General features: G+C 36.6%; 1 protein-coding gene across 1 annotated transcript; it reads right to left on the bottom strand.

Moving 5' to 3' along the window:
• Positions 1-8,121: 8,121 nt before the first annotated feature.
• Positions 8,122-9,177, bottom strand: LOC150083007 (irregular chiasm C-roughest protein-like). Its single transcript, XM_090378351.1, has one exon. The coding sequence runs from the start codon at positions 9,175-9,177 to the stop codon at positions 8,122-8,124; it is 1,056 nt and encodes a 351-aa protein (XP_090234477.1).
• Between the last annotated feature and the right edge of the window lie 1,054 nt (positions 9,178-10,231).

Raw genomic sequence — 10,231 nt, 5'->3', positions numbered from 1 at the left:
TGCGACACCCAGAGAGAACAAAGTTTCCTCACGTGCAAATGATCTTGCAGAATCGAACGAATTGCTGGTGCATTTAGGCCCAAAGTATCCTCTATCTGTTGGTAGGTCACTCGCCTGTTTTCAAGCATTTTCCTCACAGCAGTAACGTTTTCCTCCGTAACTGACGTTCGTGGCCTTCCCGGCCTCTCAGAATCCTCCAGAGTGAAATTTCCCCTTTGGAATTCTCTATACCACCTGAATATCGTTGTACGATGTGGACAATCATCATGGTTAAACCACGCACGAAATTATACCGCAAAACTGTCCTTATCTCATTTCGTGACCACGATGCCATCGCAAGCACTTTACACTCTCACTACTAATGAATAACTGAGCCCATCGACTTGGCGCGGCGGCTACTATGCACGTATGAACATGTCTCAACATGCAGCAACAAGTAGCTTCCTGTGATTCATTGTTGCGTCATATTGCAAAACTTTCCTAGTACCCTTTGTAACAAGTGTAATAAATGTAACGCAGTACCATTTGTTTTATTTATAAATAATTTACATGGTATGCATTATATCTAAATTTTATTATCTAGATAAAATGTATTATATCTAGATTATATATCAGTGTGGAAAACAGCCCTCACGATTTCATTGAGTATTATCTGGCGCACCCACTTTGGAGACCACTGGCCTAGGCGAATAGCGACTGATATCCATGCGAATGTTGACCCAACACGGTATTAGGTAAGTGGTCATAATTCAGTGAATGAGCGTAACGCGAACGCGCCTAAAAAAAAAAATAATCTTTTCTTTTTGTAATTAAAAATTGGGAAATGTATTGTAATCATGAGTTATTCATGCAGTTACCATTAATGGCTTGATACATGAATTTCGATCCTAATTGCTGTCTTTTTTTGGTGAAGGGGTTTTAATTTATATATCTTCAAACAGCCTTCGTTGGCTGCTGTATGATAATCGCTAAGCCTGTCATATCTGCAGTGGCGGATTACCCATTAAGGCAATGAGGTACATGCCTAGGGGCTTTGGGGGACCCCCAAGCCAAGTCATTTTCCTATAGTGTTCTAAAATAGATTGTTTTCAGTAAACATCATAAAAATCTTGATTAATTTAAGCAAAAAATTCAAAAGTACAAAATTTCATTTATTTGCCACCTAACTTTTATTTATTTTTTATTCTTTTTGGGGGCCCCCAAATATAATTTGCCTAGGGGCCCCCAACTACTGTATCTGTAATCTGCCACTGCATAATCTGATTTAATATTGATCATTTTCGTTTGAATGTTGTGTAAGTTACAGATGTGAGAACAGTCTCCAGACCAAAGAGGACATGCGAACTCTAATATGGAAAGTACTAAATAACATTTTGTGAGGATCTTTGTAAAACACTAGTTTATATATATATTTTTTACATTTATATCAGGTTATTATACTTAGTCCGATAATAAAAGGATTCTATGAAAAACTGGAGTTTAATATAATCCTCTAAAGAATTACAGGATTTGTATAGCTTAATATCATCTGCTTATATCATCAGTTTAACATCTTGTAGTCTGGAATAGTATTAGGTAAATGATGTAAGAAAGCAAACTTAAAAGGCATCAACCAAAAAAAAAAAAAAAAAAGTAAATCCCACAGAGTTCTTCCATGAATTTATTCAAGCTACCCACTTCCACGACAGCAGATGTAAGTTTCAACAACAATCAACAACCCGCTGGCCGAAGGCGAACCTCCCAACATCTATTACGGCCATACTTCTTCAATTTGAATTTATGCACCCTCATGTGTGCAGTCTGAACAAGAGGAAGAATGCCATCAGCTTGTTCAATTCATTCGAAGGCTTAAACAACTCAATCAGATCACTTCACATGCGCCAGGCACCTCCGTAGCCAGGTGGGAAGGAGCAGCAGCAGTGCGTAGCACACGCTTCTTGATTAGACCGGGGTTCGAGCCCGTCACCACCAAATACGGAGGATGCGGAAAGGTCAGCGAATGACCACCGCATATCCCGGAGCAATATGGCCTTAGTTGCTAATGCTCCTAAAAACCAAATAACAAACATCACATGCGCCTAGTCTCAAGACGCTTCAATTTGCAGAAATGAAGCCTTTCTTGGTAAGATCACCCTTTCAATTCCTTCACCAATCTCGTTGCCCTTCTCTACGTCCTTTCTAAAATGAGACCTCCAGACCTGTATGCAGTACTCAAGATGCGGCCTAACTATTGCCTTATACAATGGGATAATCACTGCTAACAAAGTTCCTAGATATCATTGACAAAACCCCCATATTCTATCCTGGCAGCCTGCTTACGTTGCTCATAGAACTTCATATCTGACCCTTCATATAGGAATGCATGTTACATCGTTTATATAGATATTAAAAAGGAGAGGAACCAAATAATTCGATATGTAAGTTATTTAACATAAACTTATATTTAGTTTAAAGGTGGTGTACAAACACTAAAAATATACAATTTTCATTTTGAGTTCGTGATTAACTATCGAAACCGTAGGGAGAGAGATCCGTATGAATTATATCAACCTAGTTTCCGCCGATCAGTGTTGACGGACCCCCCTCCCCAAGAACGAAAACAATATTGGTCTTCAGTTCACATAGGATTGAAGTACTGTATAATGCCAATTTATGCTGAACTATTGTATCTAATATTTTTTCTATTGTATTAATTTGTGCAATTGGCCACTAATTATTTAGAGTTTGGATACACGTTTGTGTATGGTAATATGTGATCCACCTTCAAGGTGGTAAATGCCACTTTTTATTTATTTCTTAAAAATATGTAATAAAAGAGTTGATAACCGATCGACACCGCTTCCAGAAAATCCATAGGACCAGACGCTCCTCTGGGGTAATTTTATAAGGTGTTTTAATGCTGACTACAAATCAGAATATTCAATACCTATACGCGACATATCATTACGTTCAGCTAAGTGGTCATAATTAGTTATATACAGGGCCATTTTTCCGGAAGTTTATTATTACTAGTATCGGCAAATGATGCAAGAAAGCAAGCAAGCATATATAGCATCGGAAAAAAAAAAAAAAAAAAAACTACACACTTCTCCCATCCACACCCTCCAAGAATATGTCTAGTTCTTCCTTGAATTTATTTAAACCGTTCACCTCCAAAACAATAAATTGCAACAATAAGCCTGTTCCAACAATCAATGGTTGGCCGAAGGCCCTCGTGAGTAGCACAGTTAGTAGGATCGCCGTCTTCCCTACACTGGGTGGAAAAGACCTGAGTTCCAGTCCCGTCGATGAATTTTCATTGGCCTTTATATATATCTTTATTGCAATCAGTGACTAGTTTTACATGGATGCCTGATACAATATCCATTACAGCAACAATGCTAGGGGTTAGTCTTTCTCAGTCGAGGATAGCGTGATTTTTTTTTTTTTATACCGGAAAGTCGGGTTTTACAACCAACAAAACAGAAAATCGATCTCAGAACCCATGCAATTTACAGACAGTACACATGGAGCAATGTGGCCTTAGCCACTGATGCTCCTAAAATCCTACTACAACAACAAGCTGGCTGAAGGCAAACTTTAGCACAACTATCCTGCAAACATCCTTCTTCAACTTATGTCCCCTCATGTCTCAGCAAGAAGAATGCCATTCACATTTATTTTACTAATGCCTTTGGCGCGTTGTGCGTCAGAAGCGAGCTAAGCTGGATGCACATCTTGACTCTGTGACTCATCTATTGAAAAGTTCGTCAATCGCAATGCTTAATTAATCATTAAAACGATTATTAACACCATGGCATATTCAGGACTATCATGCAACCTTAGACATAAACAGTAAAAATAAAAATAAAAAAATCGCAAAAATAAATATGATAACATGCTTTTACTGTGGCAATATTTATAAAACATTTTGAATAATAAATATATAACACCGACTAAATTAGTTTGGCCCAATTTACTATACTTTTGTAATTTGAAATGTCAAATTAGCGCTTATGACGCCGTTATTTAAAATCATCACTGGGGAAGGGGAATTGGTAAGTGCGAAATTATTGAAGTATCAAATAAAGGAAATTGACTTTAGAAATGCTTCTTGGTTCCAATTTCCCGTATCACAGTTTTTCTATAGGTATTGATTACAATTATAAAAACAGAAAGTTTACATTACCTAATATTTTGCAGCTGTCCTATGTATAATGCATAAATCCAGCGATGGTTACTGTACGTCAGGCACGGGCAACCTTTTTTATTCAGCAGGCCACATTACTAAAATAATGGCAAATTTACTTATTAGTCGTAACTTGTAACATAAAATAATAAAATTGCAACATTATAAATAAATCATAAAAATTATGAATTAGGAAATATAGTTGAAGCAATTATATTTTCATATATCTAATAGCCATTCATCAAATTCCAAAAATATATACAATATTGTAATTATGATAATTGTATAATTATAGAAACAAAGTTTATTAGAAAAAAAAGGTAACCAATTTACTTACAGTTAGTGAGATACTTCTGCTTGAGGATCTTTTTACCAAATTTTCAAGGTTAGCGGGAATAGTTGTTACTACCCTCAAGTTGCTTTCTAAATGCGTGTTTGTCAATCTTGATCTTGTTTTTGACTTGGTGAATTTCATTCTTGAAAATAGCTTCACATTTATACACTGGTGTTCAAAGAAAGTATATCACCCCTTAAAATTGTAATTGTCGTCCGAATGACGTAAGTGTATAACACTATTTCTTACAGATTGCATCAGATAAAATTGACACGCATAGGTGATAACGTAATATCGCATAGGTGATGACGTAATATTGCACGAATATAAGTAATGTTCGTGCTTATATAGCTGAACATTACTTTCAGCTATATAAGCACGCTCTGCAAGAGTTGCAGTCATTCCTTGCTTGTGTCAGGATGGCGAGTTACGTGCAATTGACGCCACGAAAAGTGTGTTATTGTTGCTTTACATGAAGAAGGCTGTTCTTCCCGTCATACTGCTTATAGAGTGCCTTGTAATCAGTCGACAGTGAGTAGTTTTCTTTCCAAACTCAAGAATACTGGGTTCTGTTACCCCGCACACACACACATACTCACTGTACTTACTGCACTTACTTACCTAGGACTTGTGTGTACTAGGGTGTGGTCGTTACAGAACTAGTTAGTCTAGGCATAACTTATACTTTTTATTCTAAGTGTAGTTAAGTCGTTTTCGACTCTTTTCTTTTGGTTGGCCATCTTAATTTACCTTAACATGTTCATCTCGTCTATCTGGAATATAGTTCTGTTTTCGTCTAGTGGTTTTGTTTAGGACAAAAGCTTCGTATACCCTCAGGGATGAAGAGAGATGGAGCTATTTACCCCCTCTCTACCCCTCCCCGCGGTTTGGGCTTCGCGTTGTGCTTATTATTATCGGGTAATCATGCAATTGATTACTCGACACCGCAATTAACCTCTAATCATGCTTTGACATTTAGCTCTTCTACTTTAGTGGTTGAATGTGAGGTTTTGCCAGAGGACAAGAAAACTCCTATAGTGCAAAACATAATAAAGTTTAATACAAGAGAAAGTAAATCTTACATATTTTAGTTCTTCCAATAATGTAAATTCATTAAAACATTACGATAATAATAGGATTATGATTTTTAGGATTGTCATTCTTAAACAAAGGTACAAGCTACAAGATTATAAGAGGCTAGAAAGAATCCATCTTTTCATCATCAACTTACCAGTCTAAGATACGGCTGGGCGGCGGCTCTTCCCTCCGTTCTCCGTGACTGGAACTTCTCTATTCTCTTCTATCCTCTGCAGTATCTTCTTTGCTCTCACGTCTCTTCTTCTCGTCACCTCCTCTTCTCTCGACTTCTCTCTGGGTCTCGAGGACCCGCTTTTATACCCCTAGTTCTCCCTTTTGTTTATACATTTTCCTTTCTCTTATTGGAGGACTCCACGTTATGGGACACTTAATCGAAGGAGTAACCATCATCCTCGATTACGCCATGTACCAAACATTCTGGTAACACGTGTAGTCACTCTTCACCAGCTCCTTATTAGGAAAATGAATAGTCTGTAGTTTACATATTCACCGAGTTTACGAGGCTGGGAGGAATCTACGATATCCGTTCATACGGGTGTCTGTATCTCTTTCTCTCTGATTTCCCCCCCCCCTTCTGTCGTCATTATTTGCATGTCAAGCTAAGCACATCTTTCCTGTTTATAGAAATCTAACCCGTAGGTGGCTCCCGAGATAGCTGTCGCTGGCAAGCAACTGCAGGCTTCTGTAGAGTTTTACATAGGCTTTCTTTTTAATACATAGTTGCTGTGGCTAATTTCGCCATCTTTTTAGTTGCCATTAAAAACAGGTTCCAATTTAAGCATTTAAGGACATCTAATTTGCTTTAATACTCAGTTTTAATAACTCTAAAACTGTTAATAAACGAGGTTTTGGGCAATAACTAAGTAGGGGAATTATGAGAAATTAAAATTAATATTCTTATTATAGATTTAGAGGAAAAGGCGGAATTAGTACTGCAACATCTTCCTCCACTTCCCCTTTTTCAGAATTGAGACTGGGGATTTAGAAAAAATCACTCTTCTCAATTCTGAAAAAACAAATCGGGCCGTAAATTGAAATTCCCAAAGTAAAAGATGGGTTCTTTCTTTACAACTGCCTCTACAACTAATCTATATATGTTTTCAAACACAAAATACTAGAAGGTTAATATCTATAATAGTATAACATTAGTAATATTGGTATAACATTAGTAATATTGTATCATGAACAATAATAGGTTCTTAAATCTTCCGTTGGATATCCTCACACATTATCGCGCACGCATAGTCTTACAAAGTATACACTTCTTATCTTCGTGATGTCTTCTCAAGTGTCCATATCACACACTCTAATTAGTTTATTACACACAGTCACGGAATTCTGTTGGTCTGCTAGGCTGTAGTACATTTCTGTTTTAAGATTGATGCACATCTTTTCCACAGCATAATCGTCTTCCAAGATTATTCTCCAAGCATGATACATTGTCCATGTAATAAAATAAACTAAGTTAGTACATATTCTTATCATTATATTTATATATGTGTTTTTCATAATGCTAATATATAACTAATGCTGATGTATAACTACAAATAACACTGACCACTAGTAGAAAAGTAACAATCAAATTATTTTTCAAGAGTTTAAATCTTTAAAAGCATTAATATTTTCATAATTATTTCACAATTACTATTACAAGTATATCACTCTAACACAGTTATTCCATTAAAACTTCATTTGAATGTCAATAGGAGTATTCATAAAGTTCAAAGTTCTAAGTGTTTCCTTCAATTCACTCGAATGTTTTTTTTTTTTTTTTCTTTCCATGGGACGATGCGTCCCTGCACACACACACAGTTTGGGGTTTCATAAAAAAAAAATAAAAACACTTCTGAAGTTCATTTAGACATCAGAGAAGAGGAGAAAGACTTTTCCTCCCCCTTTCTTCTTATTCTAGGCTGGTAATGCTCACACGATCATTGTCATTCTCGCTATAATAGACTTGGTAAGTGGGTAATTGATTTGAGGCTTCCATATTGATGCTTCCACACTTCCATAGCTTCCATAACACCGCTCCTAGTGTGATTATGATCAACACTACGGCTGGAATTCCTAAAGTAAGGTATACTGCTTCACGAGACCAATTCCTTTCTAGATGCACAATTAATTTTAATTGTCCCCACTGATTCCACACAAGACATTCATAAAAGCCAAACTGTTCTGCTCGAACCGAGCCGATGCTAAGAGTACTGATTACATCTCGTTGATTCCATACTTCTAAGTGAGTAGTTAACAGTTCATTAGTCATGGAATTTTTCCAGGTCACATTAACCAAAGGTGGGACATGTCTAAACACACACTGTAACCGTACGTCGTCTCCTAAACTTGCTAGATGTGTTTTACAGTTTCCTTCTGGCGATCCTTTTATATAAATTAATGCTTCGTCTTTCACTAAAGGATAGTTTGAGATTTCTGCTGTACAAGTGTAGCGAGCTGATGTTCGACGTGACATCTTAGGAATTGATAAAGTGGAAATGATACTGCTTTGAATAATCTTACCCTCGAATTACCATTTTACTACTGGAAGTGGATTTCCTCTAACTTCATACTGTAGCAAAACTGGACTTCCTTGGATTGTAGCAATATCATTCAATTTGGATATGAGGATGGGTCCATAAGACACTGTCATTACGTAGGAAGCTTGGGCTGTTCCCAGTTCATTCCGAACTGAGCAGGTGAAGTTGTCGCTATGATTTGTTCTCATAACACTTTTAATTTCAAGAGAAGCGTTTCCTTGTTTTGTTAGTAGTTCTCCGTTTTTAAACCATTCATAGGCGAAGACATCTGGGTTTGCTCTGGCTTCACATTTCAATTTGAACCGATCATATTCACGTACGACTTTTGAGGTTGCTCTCATAGTGACTCTTGGCTTATACTTCACTAGGACCGTAATTGAGATCATCATAGGATGCGAATAAGTTAGATGATTAGCGACACAAGTAAATGCTTTCTTATCATACTCTGGTGATAGAGTGGTTATCCATTTCAAATAAGTGTTCACTCTTATTTTGTCTGACCATAATTCCTGACTGGCTTGTACTGATCCGTTGATGGGATTGCCATTAAAATGAATCCGTCTCAAAGTAGCTGGTGGTTTTCCTGCTAAAGATTTACATGTAAGAGTGGCTTGCTCCCCTTCGTTCCCATTAAGGAATGAGCCTTCTCCGATTAGAGGTGGTAGAGGCGTAACATAAATTGTTACAATAGATGTACTAGATCGGAATTGACGTCCATCCTTAGTTTGAACGTGGCAAAAATATTTACCTTCATCTGTCAGCTGCAGTTGGGTAATTTGCAATGCAAAATCTTTCTCTCTAGGTGATTCGACGACTTTATAATCAGGAAGCCGTGATGGTCTGTAAAGATGGTCTGTGCTTTTTCCATTGAAAAACCATTTTACAGTGACTGTGAGATTTGAAACTAATCTACAGGGGATGATGATAGTTTGACCAGCAATGGCCTCTCTATCTAATGGCTGAAGAATGAAGATACCGGTATGATAAGGCGTACACCGAATGAGCAGTGTAACTAGCAGGAATATGGCCTGTGCTGGAGTAGTCATATTGATGAGTATTCTGATATGTATCCTGTCCAAAATATCGTCACTCCCTTTATTTTTTCTGGGCCTAAAGTAAAATAAAATTGTAATATGGGAGATAAAGGATTTTTTTTCTTTCCTTTTCTCACATTAAATTTATTTCAAAAACCTAAAATACTAGAATCAGGGTTGAACATATATATATATATATTTTTTTTTTTGATCGTTCAATTTGATAGGCTCATTTTTTTCCAGGAGGGGTGAGAAGACAAATATAAAACTTCTTTTGTTACTTCTTCCTCTTCTTCCCTTCTCTCATATATATATATATATTTTTTTTTTTTTTTGATGAAAAAAAGAATATATATATATATATTTTTTTTTTGATGAAAAAAAGAAGAATCTTTCACTCAACATCTGAATATTGATCTTTAGTTTTATTCATCCCTCTAAGCATTAGATATACAAAGTGAGAGAGAGAATCTACCCTAATTGCTTCTTCCTCCTTCCGATTTTTACATAGTTGGATGATTCTTATAGGGAAATTACAGTATTTGCTGAGTGTCTGAAACGAATAAGAGGTATTGTTTATAATCTAAATTTATCAAGATAACTCTAGCTTTAGTATACATTTTACAGGGGTGTGATAAATCTGCATCACACTCTTCCACCTCTGCCTGCAAAATCTGATGGTTTGTGCAAGTCGCTCCAGCTAGTAGAAGGGTGTCTGTATCTCTTTCTCTCTGATTTCCCCCCCCCCTTTCTGTTGTCATTATTTGCATGTCAAGCTAAGCGCATCTTTCCTGTGTTTATAGACTAACCCGAAGGTGGCTCCCGAGATAGCTGTCGCTGGCAAGCAACTGCAGGCTTCTGTAGAGTTTTACATAGGCTTTCTTTTAAATACATAGTTGCTGTGGCTAATTTCGCCGTCTTTTTAGTCGCCATTAAAAACAGGTTCCAATTTAAGCATTTAAGGACATCTAATTTGCTTTAATACTCAGTTTTAATAACTCTAAAACTGTTAATAAACAAGGTTTTGGGTAATAACTAAGGGGAATTATTATATGAGAAATTAAAA

The sequence above is a fragment of the Mastigoproctus giganteus genome, chromosome 7, assembly GCF_048544385.1.
Source record: "Mastigoproctus giganteus isolate SK-2022 chromosome 7, ASM4854438v1, whole genome shotgun sequence".
NCBI classification, from domain to species: domain Eukaryota; kingdom Metazoa; phylum Arthropoda; class Arachnida; order Uropygi; family Thelyphonidae; genus Mastigoproctus; species Mastigoproctus giganteus.
Note: the sequence above shows the minus strand (reverse complement) of the source record. Positions and strands in the feature narration are given on the sequence as shown.